Source organism: Chanodichthys erythropterus, chromosome 9, assembly GCF_024489055.1.
Source record: "Chanodichthys erythropterus isolate Z2021 chromosome 9, ASM2448905v1, whole genome shotgun sequence".
In the NCBI taxonomy this organism is placed as follows: Eukaryota; Metazoa; Chordata; class Actinopteri; order Cypriniformes; family Xenocyprididae; genus Chanodichthys; species Chanodichthys erythropterus.
This window is the reverse complement of record NC_090229.1, coordinates 24635681-24652256: the sequence shown is the minus strand read 5'-3', so window position 1 is coordinate 24652256 and position 16576 is coordinate 24635681. Positions and strand designations below refer to the sequence as shown.

The window sequence follows — 16576 nt, the reverse complement described above, 5'->3', positions numbered from 1 at the left end:
GGTCCACTAGTTCTAGATTGACAGCTCCTCCTCCAGCCAATCAATCGAAGAGAGGAAGATGACATCACTTCAGTGCGACTCATGACTACTGATGCTCACACTCATACAGGAGAAGTTAACCGTTTAATTTGAAACTTTACAAGGACTTTCATGTTGCGTTTCACGGTAGCAGGTCCAGTGGTAGGTGCATTAAAGCTGAATATAACAGTGATGGCTCATCAGACAGGCACAGCTGTGACAGGTTGTCGTTAGTATGGTGAATTTAACAATAAAAGATTGTCCAGGTAGACGTATATACCGGTGACAGGTCGAGTTGCGGGTAAATTTACAGTATAATGGTGTCCTGCCACATAACGATTTTATCCCAGCTTGGAAATTGCCAGCTGTGGTGGTTATCTTGTCCTGTATGAGTGTGAGCATCAGTAGCCATGAGTTGCATTGAAGTGATGTCATCTCCCTCTCTTTTATTGATTGGCTAGAGGAGGAGCTGTCAATCTAGAACTAGAACTAGTGGACCAATGGTCTAATTTACATGAAAAACAAACTGCAACATTTGGAAAGGCAAGAGCAGAAAGTGGAAAGAAGAGCAAAGAGAAAAACAGCACAAGCATACAAAAGAGTAAAATATGAGCAGAAAATGTAAGAGCAGGAAGAACGGAGTAATAAAAGCAAGGAAAACAACTTTTAAGAACGCATAAACACAAGTTTAAGATTTGGCAAATATAATTTTTAATGTGTTTAAAGTTTTAATTCATGCTTGTTAGTTTTTTAAATGCACTTTTAATTTTTCGATTCATGCTTATTATATTTTGATCCATGACCAAGTTTGTGCTATATATTTTTACGTGTTTTTAAATTTTTGATTCACGCTTATTATTTTTTGTTCCGTGACCGTAATACTGTTGGCGGGAATTTAGCCCCATACATGAGAACTGCTAGTGCGCCACCCGCGAAACCTCCTGCGCTTTGCCTCTTTCCTCATGTATCCTATTGAAAATTAACTAGACACTCACGAGTCTCGACTTCTGTGTCCCGTGTGAAAGGGCCTTTGTGTCAGTAAGACTTCCGAAAGCTCAAACGTGCTGCGTAACACACAAAGAGGTTTGTTCTCGTGCGTCATTCAGGTTTGGTTGAGCTTCTGCTTATGTTTGCTGATCAATGTTTACACATGAGTAAAAGCCTAAATTAAATCTGTTCATCATAAAAAGCGATCGAGCCTCGTCAGAAAATTTAGACAAAATCACTCAGTTCATATGGATTATTTTTACAATCTCTTTATGAACTTTTTGAAGCATTAAAGTTTGAATTGCGTTGTCTATGGAAGGACAGAAAGCTCTCAGATTTCATCAAAAAGATCTTCATTTGTGTTCTAAAAATTAACTAAGTCTTGTGGGTTTGGAAGGACATGAGGGTGAGTAATTAATGATAACATTTTTGGGTGAACTAACCTGTTTTTGAAAAATATTTGTATTCATTATAGAAATTTCCCCTGCAGTCAATAATTTGATTATCAAAATGACAAAGTTGTTTTTTTTATTGTTTCTGTGACAATAATTTCTACATACATTAAAATTCAGGCCTGGAGGGCACTATCCTACAGAGTTTAGTTCCAACCCTCCAAACTCACCTTCCTGTAGCTTTCTAGGTCTGTATTTAAAGCCAATACTTAATGCCCTTCCCTCGCTAATATACTCATGCAATGTCTTATTCTCCGACCAATTATAAAAAAAAAATGTAAATATAACTACATTTAAAATTAAAATACAGCAAAACAGTTTGTGTAAAAATAAGGTAAAACATTATAGACCCATCATCCACATCCATCAATAAATATTCTATTTCTCAAAAATATTCTTATTACATGCACTTGTTGTGCAACATTGTAACTGAAATAGGTATTATGATATCTTAAAATGACTATACACTGGAAATCTGTAGCCTACCTGGAACAGAAAAATGTGTTTTGTGCTTCCCTGAGAACAGACTACTCAAATGAAAGCTTACAACTACAGGAATAACCATGATTAGAAAGTTGTTTGCATAATATATCCCGTAAACATTCACACATTTTCCCTGTGAGAGACAGTCTACAGTTTATCTCCATAAATACTATTTTCTCAGTCCAGTGCATATTTTCACTTACCTACATCAGCTCACTCTCATCAATATTGTCACCACATATTTTACATTTACACCCTGTTCTGTTTGCATCAATTATCTTTTTAGATAAAAACAGGGGCTGTAAAAACTTGATTTTATTAAATAGTTGTGATTAATTTACATTTGTTTAACTGTATTTAATGCATTTTTCAATGGTGCTAAGTAAAAATAACAGTTGTGTGTGTGTGTGTCAAACTTTGCTGCGTGTATTTTACCCGTAGTAAAATATATTGCATTTGCTGCTTATAGACACTAGACAGATAATGATTTATGCAACAGATGCCCTTTACTTTATCTCACTTGCACAAAATAAAGCAATTTCTAGAAAAGCACAGGGGAAATACAAACACTGAATGTCACATACACTCACACCAGGATTTATTGAGAGAAACATCTCATTCAACACTCATATGCAATACCAGCTTGTATATGTCTAAACTTCCCCGTATACTTGAGTCGCATTCATTACATAATACACCCCCAAATCCTTAATAAAGTATGAAAATGAAACAAAGAGATACACCAAAGCGATTCTCTTTTAACAGCATTAGGGGACAGAAAACAAGATTGTTTATTGTTTAACAAGTTTAACCCCACATAAATCATTAATCAACATAACCATTGCAACAGAGAAGTGGAACTCATTAAACTTATGAAAATCAAATTATTATGACATTTACGCTAGTTCAACTTAAAAAATTTGGCACAACAATATAAGTACAATCTGAAATGCACAAACATTAATAGGAATACTGTTTCCTAAACAATGATATACTTCAGATTATGCCATAAACAACTCTTTACTTATAGCCTTGACTTGTATTCTGTCTTTAGCAGTGGAACATATCCTTTATTGGTCTTCTGTCCTACATGGTCTCTTTAATGAACTGGCAGTTTTATTACCCTGCCACTAGAGGTCATTTTAGAACCAGGAACAGAGTCTGGTGAAACTTGCTCAGCATTCCTGACAGGTGTGGAATGCTCCTGTGTGTTCAGTGTTAGTGGTATTTGTGCGAAACTGTCAATGTCAGTCTTTACAGAATCAGTTCCTGTGGGCCCCACCCACTGTAGGTGATGCCTGTTACGTCTGAGAACAGCTCCACTCTGTGTCTGAACCACATAGGATCATGGATCCCTTGTGTGCCTCACCACTGTACCTGATGTGCACCAAGATTTCTATCCCATCCAAGAGAACCTAATCTCCTGGGTTTAAGTGGGGGAAGCATACGGACTTAATGTCTTTTGTCAAAGAAGCGCTTGTAAGCTGCTTTAGCTCATTTGTCCTTTTCAGCCACTTTCTCAAAGCTGATTCTTTTCTAGGACGGACAGTGTAGTGCAGATTTGAGATCCCAGCATTAGCTGAGCAGGGCTTGCTCCAGGAGCAGCAAGTGGAATGGCTCTGTTACTCGAGAGCCAATTGAGGGTCGGGCTGGTGCAGGATGTGCTTGCTGTCTTAACAGCCCGCTCAACAGCCCCATTTGACTGTGGGTAGTGGGGACTGTTTGTAATGTGTTGGATGCCCCAGTTCTTACAAAAGTCTGCAAAGTCTATGCTGCTGAACTGGGTACTAATATCTGAGTGTAGTTTTCGTGGAATCACCCAAGTGGAATGGTGACTAGGGGCTCTTTTCTCACTGAGATACTTTTGGATGAAAATCAGCCAGACTGACATTTTGGCTCGTTCTCTACATTTGTTTAGTTCTTGGTGACCCTCATGCAATCAGTCAAGGATTTCTTGTCATTGTGTGGTGGGAACTACAATCCGGTTACCATGTAAAAGCAGTCCATCAGCCCTGGACAATGATGATCGTTCTGCATGGTAAGCTGTAAGCTCCGATGGCACATGGTGTGGCAAGCCTTCTTTTATGAAGCACATCACTTTCCTCATTATGGGGTCAGATCTGGAATCACGAATGATGTTTAACTTGGGCTCTGACATTGGCCGAGTCTGAATCACAGCTTCCACATAAGCTTGCACATCCTCTTCAGTATCTGAAACCACTGGCCCTGTTATGGGGTTATGCGACAGTGTACCGGCCACAACTAGTGACTTGCCTGGGACATGTAGCTATCGTTTTAATGTTGAACAGCATCAGGTGCATCAGCAGACGTTGACAGCGCAAGGGTGTTTTGTCCAGATCAGAAATGTTAATCAGGGGGACCAGGGGCTTATGGTCCATTTGCAGTGTAAACTCACCAAGAACCACCAAATAACAGGCTAGTCGCTCACATGTCCAAACTGCACCCAGGAATTCTTTCTCAATTTGAGAGTATTTCAACTTAACACTTGATAAGGTTCTGGAGCAGAAAGCTACAGGAAGTGTCTTGTCACCATGAGTTTGTAGCAGAGTGGCAGCCAGCCCGAAACTGCTTGCATCCGTTGACACAATGGTAGGCTTTGTGATGTCGTAGAAGGTTAAAGCTGGAGCCGAAGAAAGCATGTTTAACAACTTTTATGTTGTTAAAGGCCTGCTGCTGTTGTGTGTCCCACAGCCATGCAGAATCTTTCTTGAGCAGTTTGTTGAGTAGGTATAGCACCGTGGACAAGTCAAATAGAACATTTCAGAGGAAATTTGCCATACCTAGCACTTGTCAGAGTTGAGTGATGCCTTTGGGGCATGGCAGGTCTGTAATCACCTTCGTTTTGTCCAAATCAGGTTTGATTCCATCTCCACTGATGATGTGCCCGAAGAAATGGAGTTCTGTCTTACTGAAATGGCATTTGTCTTTATCAAGACTCCTGGATTGTCTGCAAAACTGCCTCTAGATTCTTATCGTGTGTCTCTTGATCTCTGCCATACACCATAACATCATGCATGACCACCACATAGCCCTCATGTCCCACCACCAGCTTTGTCATTTTTCTCTGGAAGATCTCAGGAACCGATGTGATCCCAAAAGAAAGTCTCTGGAAACAAAATCTGCCTTTTGAGTGATGAATGTTGTAAGCATCAAACTACTGTAGTCCAATGGTATTTGCCAGTATCCCAATGATGCATCAAGAGTTTAGCCCCTGTCAGCTTTATAGTTTATTGTCCATCGGCTACATAATTCCAAAACTGGTGAAGAGCTGTATTTCTTTTACAAAAATTACTATTGTTTTCACATTTTCACATTGCCACCCTCCAGAATTACTCAAAGCCAAGCCTCCTTTAAAACACATGAAGGCACACACACACAGCTGATCTCGGCAAAGCGCAACGGCATTAAGCTGCCTCGTGTCTCAAAGCACGTAACATTAAAATAATAATGAATGTAAACACCTAAGAGAGATTCGGTGGTGATACTGTTGACATGGAAACATAATTCCCAGTCTGAGGACATGAACAGATCTGGATAGAATGTCACTGTAAATTGGGACAAAGCTATTGAGTAGACTCGCTCCCTCTGTCAAAATCGAGGGGTCGAAGGTCTGTCCAAATTAACTTCCCTTGCCCACTTGACGAAGTTGAATGCACTTCAAAATGGCAGCATGGATTCCTCCAAGGGGTAGTGTTTAGTGTTTCACGAGTTTATATCTGAAAGTGGAGTTAAATGCAGCCTAGTAGGTCCTGAAGAAATGTATTATCTTCTTTAGCTGTGTTTGATTAGGATTGAAGCTAAACTTTGCAGGACAGTGGCCCTCCAGGACCAAAGTTGCCCATCCTCTAACTACAGTACACCCTTGCTTCATTTAGTATATACATGCATCAATGAAAATGTGAATTAGTCCCTATCACACCAGCTCAGGCAACCTGATCCACTTGTCAACTGTTGTAAATGCTACACAATGGCAAGTGGAAATATTAGTTTAATTCAGCCATATACGTTTGAACCAGAAACTGATTCAGAAGAGGAAGAGTTAAACAGGCTCATCTACAAGTCAATATATCAGAATGGTAATGCATTTTGTGTATTGCTCTTTACAACGTCGTACACAATGGTAATTGATTTGATTAGCCTTTGGCTTGACTGTTATCAAACTGCTAATAATGTTGCTAATGTTACACAAACCATGTTCCCGTTTGCCATTTCAGAGTCAGTTACCTTCTAAAAATCTGCATTCTTAGAAACACTTTGAACATCATAGAAAGTCAGTGGAGAAAAGCCTCACCCACACGTTGACGAGATAGGTTACATGTTTGTTATGGTAGGAAACAAGCGGTTTCAGACCGTGTTGAATTTGAGACCGTCTTTGATAGACTGCAGTTTTTAGGAGAAAATACTCAGCAATAGGTGTAACTTATGAATTTGCACATGGTTTGTCTTAAAGCATGTTAAAAACACCACACAGACATATAAACATTTAAAAACTTAATTTTCACCACAGGGGGACATTAAGAAAGTTTCATACCTGGAAATCAAAGGTTGCAAAACTCACAGGTTGCAAAACCCCCACCCAACCAAAAAAGAAGAAAAAAGAAAAAGACAGCAAACAAATCGATGGCAATAAGCTTTTTATTTAAACATTAAGGCAGTGTCTGTTTTTTTTTTCCGGTTTAATTTTTACACTGCTATCCACAAAGCTTGCTGGTGGCCATGTTGAAATACAACAGTGTGAATATCAATCTTGCAGCAAATCACATAAATATTTACATCCTTTTAGGTCTATTTACACTCCTCGCTATAATACAGTGGGTCTTAATACAAAAAAAGAAAAGGAATATGCACAAAATGGTTGTACAAAAACAGATGCCACCCAAATACCCACTTAACCTTTCCATTCTAAAGAGGGGTGACTATTACCGCTGTTTTCCCATCTTGCTCCTCTTCATTTGTTTTAATCTCTCAGCTTCGTTTATGTTTATTGGTTACAAATAAAACAGCGCCTCTTCTAAGGAAAGTGCAATACTGTCCTCAGCAAAAGGTCAAACAAACAGTCAATATAGAGGGAAAAAGGGCTTGCTATACAAGAAAACACTGAATTTTAGAGTGACTTGTCCACTAAATACAATACTGTCTGGAGTGATATGTCAGAGACTGAATCTCAAAATCAGAGCATTCTGGGATGTTTGTGTGGATGTTAAGGTTAAAAAAAAAAGCATAACTACTGTTTGCAGACCCCGTTTGGGGATCTTGATGAGAGTGTATTTGGGATTGAAGTGACTGAAGATAAAGCCCATTTTACAAAACCACACTAGGTAGTGCACTAAAACTGTCCTTGACCACCAAAGCAACAAAAGCCCTCAAACCGGATAAAACCCACTGCTGAACTTTAAATTTCATCTTTTAATTAGCTTCCAAAATATCCCCAAGTCTGGCGGTTACAATGAATATTGCAGTTTGAACTGTTAAAGATACCTTTCATAGTAAAACCATGTGACAAATAAAAGTCAAACAATATGAATTAAAACATTTCATTATATCTAATATGCATGCAAAACAATTAGTAACCCCACCACTGAGGTGGTCTGAAAAAGAGGCGTTTTAGAGAGACTGACACAGTCAATGTCTCCTTCACGATTTTAAATTGTGCCTGTGTGACAAATTGTACAACCCTGGCATAACAAGGAGCAAACAATAAAAAAAGAAAGGAAAAAAAAAAAACTGTTGTGCGTAGTCACTTGGTAGTTTTAACTTCAGAAATGTATGTCAAATACATGGCACTTAACACTAGAATTATCTTTAAAACTGTACAGAGTGAAGGACTACAGGTTATATGAGGTGTGGCGTCTGCTCACCTCTTTATTCTATTACGCAGGATATATCATCTCATATGAGCCCACGGGAAAAAAAACAACAACCCGAACCCTTCGTTCAAGCACAAAGAGCGAAAGTAAAGCAGCTCTCAGTGAGTGTCATGTCAAAGGACTGGCCAGACAGCATGGCTTTAACTCTTAAACAAATAGGTGACGTGAAAAACATCAGGTTTGTTGGGAAATTCAGACCTGATAAAGCAGCATCCTCTAAAGACACGTCCACTCGCTCAACTCTCTGTGATTGTCGCTAGAGAGTGGAACACTTGACAGGGTAGGTGAAGAAACAAATCAACAAAATGTATAAGAAATTAACTAAATTAAATGCTGTGTAAAAAGTTGCATTCAGGTCGCATTTGTTGAAAGACACCAACAGGAACCGTTTGCTGACTAAGTGCTTAACTCATTACAAAAAAACATGCAATCAAGTCTCATGTACATAAAAAAAAAAAAATCCAAAATAGTTCAAAACTAAACAAAACGTCTCCCATCAGCTATCACAGAGATGACAGAAAAGAAAATTGTTGGTCAGCTAGAGTCATTTCTGAGTGTCAAAACTAAAGTAAAAAATGAAGGTTTAATGTAAAAAAAAAAAGAACATTATGTGTACCCTGTAAACCAATGATATGGTCGCCCATGTAAACTCTCTGAAATAGCAAGGTAAGGACAGAATGTTACAGGATGAAATTTGCTTCAAAACCAGCACGGTTTAGCACAGGGATCAGCTAATCTGCCTCTCTGAAGGTCTTGTTTCATCACACACAATCGGATGGCCCAACAGCATCAAATCAGTTACAAAAAATTACGGAGTCATGTTTGCAACACATGAACACTCCCAGAAACCATAATGAAGGGCTACAGATGCATATGAGAACTAAGAGGACGTACGTGTGTTTCTGCAGAGGATTCATCCAGCCTTTGCATTATGCCACACACACACACACACACAAAAAAAAAAAAAAACAGTTTGCAGTTGTATTACAGTATAAGAGTATGTGTCCTGAGCAGTCTAATGAGGAATGCTCCAAAATGTGTCGACAAAACAGACGAGTCCATGAGTCAACTCTTATAAGGCCAGCAAAACTACACAAAGTGTGTGTGTGTGTGTGTGTATGTATATATATATATATACACACACACACACACACACACCAAAAAAAAACTAAAAAGTGATTTTTTCAACGAGTAGTCCTGGAGTGACGGCACACGCTAATACATGTGTGCGCATACACAGACACATCAACATACGTGGCCATGTAATGCTCTTTCACTAACGGCTTGAGTGCTAGGGATTGATAACGGGATGTGTGTCTCTGTATGTATGAATATGTGTGTAGAGGTATCAGAGGGCATGAGCGCAGATGGATGTATGTTCCCATAAGTGTGTGTCAGAATGGACATGAGTACGTGTGTGTTCACGAACATCCCTGTTTACAGTAACAAGTTTCTGTTCATAAAGCAGCAAACGTTCAGTCCTAGTGTACGCGGCATGAGTTGTGTTCACTCGCTGTCTGACAGGGTCTCGTATTGAGAGCACAGCAGAGGTTTGGGTTCTTCCTCCCAAGTGCGGGGTTGAGTCTGGCCCTGTGTGGGAGCCGAAGAGCCTGGATGTGTAGGGGAAGGTGAAGGTCCTGGCATGATCCCGCTGGGGAGACGCATCTGCATGGTCAGGGGATTACAGGGGAATGGAGTGGGGCCTGAGAGAAGGAACCAGAAAAAAACATCAGCAAATACAGATGAATAAATACATAGACATTACCATTCAAAAGTTTGGGGTAGGCAAGATTTTTTTATGTTTTTGAAAGAAGTCTCTTATGCTCACAAAGGCTGCATTTATTTGATCAAAAATACATTAAAAAGAGTATTATTGTAAAATATTGTTACAATTTAAAATAACTTTTTTATTTGAATGTATTTTAAAATGTAATATTCCTGTGATATCAAAGCTGAATTTTCAGCATCGTTACTCCAGTCTTCAGTGTCACATGATCCTTCAGAAATCATTCTAATATGCTGATTTGGTGCTAAAGAAACATTTCTTGTTATCTGTTGAAAATTTGTTTGTAATATTATAAATAGCTACGTTTACATGGACACCTTTTGTTTCAATCGGAAAGAATTTATTCCGATTGATGAATCTGAATGTAGTGTTTGCATGAATGCTAAAAAAAGTGATCAGGTTGATGTGCACATTTATGTCACAAGCTTCAAATCAGAATTGATTTTTTGACATGCACACACTGAATGAATATACAGTTTTCCGCTGTTTGTGTAGGGCCCTATAATTTCTGCGATCACGGAATCGTGGATGGAATCGCAGAATCCATTCATAAAAACAGAATTTACTATATAATGCGGAATGTCATGGAATTTGTCAAATTTTTGATGAATGAATTAAAAGCAGGTCAGTACACTTAAATTAAATTTGGGGAGGGGGGGGGGGTGCCTGTTGCATTGTTCAGGGACAGGTGTGAATGGTCTTGAACATGAACCTGTAAGTGCTCTGGGGGGATGCATGTGTTCCTTTAGTATGATAAGTAGAGAGCATAATAGGCCAGACTGACAGTATTGTTTTAATGTAGTAGTGGAATTCTGATTAGCATTTGCATTGAAATTATAGTACTTTGATGGATAATACTTAGATCTCTACCCTCGACACACAGTCTACCACCCTGTCTATTCTTTCAGTTTATCTATAATATAAGACCCATATGTATTATTCACTTATTATTTTTAATTTTAGAATGCCAAGATGTCATTGGACCACTCCCCACTGGATGTATGCAAATACATGATTGTATATTTCCCAGTAAAGGCGAAGAGAGCACGCCACAGACGCTGCAATAATGGATACACAAATACACTGTGTAGCAAGTGCAATGTTCGCCTGTGCTTCTCAGATGAAAAGAAATGACTTAGGGACTATCACTGCAAAACACAGACTTCATTCAAACCACACAAGTGATAGAAGAAAAAGGTTTTTTTTCAATATTTTTATTAATAAATGCTTATTCATAAAAAATATGATTGTTGTGTGATTATTACTCATGATATATACTGTTATAGGGCAAAGTAAGCAATCAACCCTGCAAATGAATGCTTAAATGCTCTGTATCTGTTCAGATAAAGTGAGTACAAATACAGAAATTCTGCTCCTAACTAGGCCCTAACATTTCCCTAAAAACTTACTAAAATGTATAATATTTTATCTTCAATTTCTACCTCAGAGGCCTCTTAAAACAATATCTGGGAGGTCAAAGAAAAGTTTGCTAATTTTTTTTCTATATTTGGGTTTTACAGGGTTAAACAAATTAACCTATATATATAAAATTAGAAATACTAGTCCAGAAGCATTGTTGCCAACATTAGTTTCTCGCCTGGACTGTGCCTACCTGTAGATGAGGGCCTGTCCTCCCACACTCTGTTGGTGAGCGGGGTGTGACGGTTACAGTCTCCCTCAGAGTGGACAGAGGACACAGATGAAGGTCTCTCACCTCCAGACAGACCAGGACCAGGAGACTTAGTCTTCCGACCATTAGAGCGCCCCCCTTTGGATTTACCTGAACCCAAACACAGGGCACAAATCAGACACATTCGGACAAACAAATATTAAATCTTACACTGCCATTTGTGATAACGCTTTATACGCAGTTTTTCCAGCAATGCAGATGACAAAATGGATAGATGAAATGTCCTGTTTCTCAAAAAAACAACAAAACTACAATAACTGCATTAAATACAGGTTTGTCCTTTAATAATGTGCCATTAATAATTTATTATCTTTGTGGGGACATTTGGTCCAAAAAAGGTGTCAAAACCTGACACATGCTGCTATGAAGGTAGGTGAATTATCAAGGGTTTATTTGGCGCACCTGGCAGAGAGTAGGGGTCTTCAGAACGCCCATCCGCTGAAGATGGCGGCACGACAGCAGCTGGTACGCCAGCACTCATCGAGTTGACAGAGTTGGACTGTGAGCGATCGTCCATCTGTTCATCATATTTACCCATGAGGGCTTTCCTGATGATGGCCTCCAGACCTATAGTATTACCACTGGCCTCTGGTGCCGGGTGACTGCGCACACTCACAGGTCCTATAAAGAGATGTTACAGTGGTTGTGTTAAAGGAACAGGACTGTGTGAAGTGAAGTGCTGTTCTATGTCAAGCTTTTCTTGAGACACAGGAAAGCAGTTTAAAAGGCAGAGCTGCTCACCTGCATTTGTTGAGGCAGGCATGTTGAAAATTTCTGTCCCAGGTTGGCCCTGGTCTAAAAGAGAAACAGAAAAAGAGAAGTTTGAGACCTTTTAGCCGGAAACATAAACATGCACATCAATGCCAGTTTTTTTCTCTGCATAAAAAAATAAAAAATAATTAACAGATTGAGTCACTTACTGAATTCAGCCTCTGCTCCAACCACCATCTTTTTAATCATTTCCTTCTTGCTCTTGACAATGGCGGAGTTGCTCTCAGTCAGTTTACTGAAGAAGGCTGGTGGTTGAGAGCTACTGGCCGGAGAACGAGATCCCATACTGAGACAAAAGTAGAGAACAATTAATGAAGATATAGGATGAAAGAGTCTGTCTATTTGATGTCCAATTCATGAAACCTTTAACTGAGTCAAATATTTTTAATGATTCTTTCAGGAATCACTGTCAACCAGACAGTGAACTGAGAACCTCTAAATTGTTGTTCAACTGTTATAAAGAACCGATTCATGGTAATGAGTCCGACTTCTATCACTGTTGTGTGAATGCACTTGTATGTTATATACCCTTGCTCTGCTTGTTCATTGGGGTAGGCGGCTCCTGGCATCTCAGGCTCCGAAACCCCTGGTGGTGAAACCGGTTCAATCCCATCAGCAGCCAGACTCACTGGAGACGCCTTACTCTGAGGAGGAGACCTGTCTCTCCCTCTCTCCCTCTCCGCAGCAGTGCCATCTGGGGTGTAGCGGGCGTTGGGTTCGGTGGGTGTCTGGGCTTGGGGAGTGCTGGGTGGACGGGTGAGATCCAGCACAGGGGAGTTGTGATACCCAAACACAGGCTGCAGAGATGATTGACCTCCCATCTGACCTTGCTGTGACTGGCGTGTGTAGTCTTTAGTGATCACCTCCTGTAAAGAGAAAACCTCCATTTGATGATGAGCATGAAGGGAACAAGTATACATTTCTATTCAGAAGAACACCACTCTTGCTCATGTGATACTGTTTAAAACCTATAAACAGATGCTTCTGACCAGGGTCAGGAATTAACTTTTCTTAAAGGGCACCTATTATGCCCCTTTTTACAAGATGTAATATTGGTCTTGGGTGTCCCCAGAATGTATTTGTGAAGTTTCAGCACAAAATACCCCCCAGTTAATTTATTATAACCATTTGAAAATGTCATTTTTGGGGCCTGTTTTAAAAAGAGCTGTTTTGGTGTGTACCACCTTAAATATAAATGAGCTGCATATCCCCGCCCTGCCTTTGGATGAGGGCGTAACTTGCATACCTATGGCAATAAACAGTCGGTAGAAGCAGAATGGCTGAGAGTGAGAGACCCGCTGTTTTGTATGGCATTCAGCCGTACATGTTTGAACCGGAATCAGACCCAGATGATGAAGAGACTCCGGCAGAAGAAACACAATTGAGAATGGAGCAGGACGTCTCTGAATGGTTATTTGATACATTTATGTTATGAGTTTTAATCGCATCCCCTTTGCAATTATGGATGTGTAACACACACACACCCACACCCACACACACACACACACACACACACTGTGATAACGTTTGCGCAATTTTTTGAAACTACAAACACAAATACTGTGATAACGTTTGCTAAGTACGTTAAATACACACTATACAAACAAGGTTTAAATTATATACACAGACATTCTACGACGACGACAACAACTTTAGACGCATTTGTTATTGAATTGGCTGACATCGACTGAAATGACTATTTGCTCAAAAAACATTAAATACACTTAACGTTACTTCTTCTGGAGGTGACGTTGGATCGCGAACAGTAGGCAACGATCCACACTTGAGGATTAACTTTGAAGCAAGACCTGCTTTGAATTGACCCTCGTTCTCAAAACAGTCAGTCAAAAAATGATTCGCGCAAACATAAACGTATTTTGGAATTTTGAGTGGCGCCTTTCCTTCGTAAATAAAATCCATCCACTGCGTTTTCAGTGGCTCTGATGTCGGAAGTAAGTGAAAACTACTATGTTCATTATTACATCCCACAACAGAACACTTATGTTTCTTAGGAGACATTACCGGCTGTCGTTGAAACAATGGAGGATGGTTAACAGATCACAGACGGCGGGGTCTATGCCAAAACCAGATTGTCAATCAAACCACGTGGGTGGGGCTTAGCGCAATTCTACGTCACAGTGACAGCAATCTTGGAACAGGGCGTTCTGAGACAGTGCTTATGAATTATTGAGATTGTAAAAAAACCACTGGGTGGATTTTTCTCATTCTAGGGTGGTTTTGCTCACACACTGCCAACACACATTTATGGTCAAACACCATGTAAAAGTGAATTTTGCATAATAGGTGCCCTTTAAGTTAATATCTGCTCACAGGAATTTATTTCCAGAGGCATGGGCACTTTTTATAATTACCTTATTAATTGTATCTGTGTTGACTTACAGCAAATACCTAAATTTAACCAATATTATAATACTATAGCATACTGTACTATATACATTGTACTATATGTAACATATTATAATACAATAACTTAATACTATAGACTGTTACAAGTAAAATTTAAAAAAGTAAAGTTTAAAGTTTGATTCTGCTCAAAGGTGGCATACATATATTTACACAACAACTGCATAATGTACATGACCTACATATAAATGAGAAAATTGAAAAACAGGAACACTGCAAAACGAATCTCGTACTCACTGAGAGAATTTGCGAGAGTGTAGAATTCAGTCAGTGAATGTGCGCACTGAACAAAACTCCCAAAATTTTCAGTGGTGACTATCCTAAACACCTCTGAATGGCCATCAAATTCATACGCTCAACAGAAACGTGTGTGAATCCTTATAATGCTAAACCCTGCAAAAAATGCGTAAAAAGAAATCTGATGCAATGTGCGCAGATCTAAATGTAATGTTGCAAGTCGACACTTACGCATGTTCACATTTCACTTTAATGGCAACATAAATAGATTTAGTTAAATTGTGCAGGGGCATTTTTTGCCCCCTTATCTTGAATTTTTCAGGCATTTTCAAGACATTTTTACCCCAAGCCCCTGTTAATTTCTGACCCTGGTTCTGACTCTGAAATCTAATGGAATGAGCCACTTTCAACAAAGAAATGTCTCGATCTGACAGACACTTACGCTGATGTGCTGGGCGAGGGTGACCACTCTCTGAGAGCCTTTGACAGCAGAAGATGGCTGCTGACCTGGAGAAAGTCTGTCCTCAGACCCGTACAGCTGTTCCAGTGCCTTTTGATGAGCTGCAGAGAGGACAGGGAAGTACACACACAGAGGTGGAGAAGAAGACATGAAAGTGCAGTTGAGTATGGTGCGGCAGAAGCTCTGGAGTACTGTGAAGGTAAGAGCAGAGACGGGTGTGAAAGCGGTGCAGTCACATACAGGCTCTGGGATTACTCAATGACTTGCTCACATGTGTGTTCAGAGATCAAGCCAACATTATGGAGCCATCTGACTGTAGCAGAGCACTGTGCCGATTGAATGCTCAAAAAATGCTTAGAACAAAAACACAACGATAAAACAAGCAAAATATGTTTCAAATGAGCTGTGAAGGTAGGAGAGGTGGATACATCTGCTTGATTACCAGGAGTAAGAGTCAAAGACATTTTCCTTTTTCCTGCAGCTGTACATTTGTATTGTTTCACTTTCTCCACACTACGCAGGCTTATCTTTACAACAAAGGATAGACCTTTATTGGTAATTTGATCTGACTGAAAATCCAAGGACAACATCGGTTAAATGTACTGATGTAAATCATAAATATTTAATGAATATGGAATCATTACGTGGAATCAGAATTAAGGTACTTAGCAATTCTTTTAGTATTTTTACGGAAGACCCTCTTATGAATATGATCATAACAATATACACTACCGTTCAAAAGTTGGGTGCTTAATGCTCAAGAGAAAGTTCTAATTGAAAACAGTTGTGCTGCTTAATATTTTTGTTGAAACCATGATTCTTATAACATTATAAATGTCTTTACTGTCACTTTTGATCAATTTATTGCATCCTCACTGAATATAAGTGAATCCAGATTTTTATTTTTTTTAATCTTACTGACCCCAAACTTTTGAACAGTGTGTACTAAAATCAATAACATGACTTATGCGCTCAATAGATTTGAGGATTTAAGAGAAATGAGGATTTTGCCTGATTCATTAAAAAAAACCTAGCTCATAAGAGTCATTAATATGTGAATCAATCTGCTTGTGTGCAACAGCCAAGGACTCAGTAGTATTGTCTGAGTCTTTCACATTCATTTCAGACTGCAAGCTCACAATAAAACAATTTCTGCTATAGATTCAGTTAAATGTATTTTAGTAACACGTTCTGCATGGCAGAAGAATACAGATGTTCAACAACCGTTAGGAACCAAACACCTTGAAATTCTTTCAGCTCCAGATCCATCTTGACCCTCTTTCTCTATAACTTGTGTAATTGTTTGCTTCATGCAGCTATCAAACTGTCATAGTGCCAGAGTGCCCTCCCTCCAAATCAGGAAATGAAACAGGAAGCAAA

The 16576-nt window shown here is 39.3% G+C and overlaps 1 protein-coding gene across 5 annotated transcripts in view; it reads right to left on the bottom strand.

Annotated features, from left to right (window-relative positions):
• Positions 1-6935: 6935 nt before the first annotated feature.
• Positions 6936-16576, bottom strand: part of ncor2 (nuclear receptor corepressor 2) — a 124156-nt gene continuing 114515 nt past the window's right edge. For all 5 annotated transcript variants that reach the window (XM_067395116.1, XM_067395121.1, XM_067395120.1 and 2 more), the window contains 7 exons: positions 15179-15297; positions 12604-12941; positions 12225-12361; positions 12046-12099; positions 11707-11925; positions 11227-11394; positions 6936-9531 (listed from right to left, as the gene is read on the bottom strand). In XM_067395116.1, the coding sequence (XP_067251217.1) occupies positions 9335-9531; positions 11227-11394; positions 11707-11925; positions 12046-12099; positions 12225-12361; positions 12604-12941; positions 15179-15297 (1232 nt within the window). In that variant the 3' untranslated portion in view covers positions 6936-9334. The remainder of the gene's footprint in view (positions 9532-11226; positions 11395-11706; positions 11926-12045; positions 12100-12224; positions 12362-12603; positions 12942-15178; positions 15298-16576) is intronic.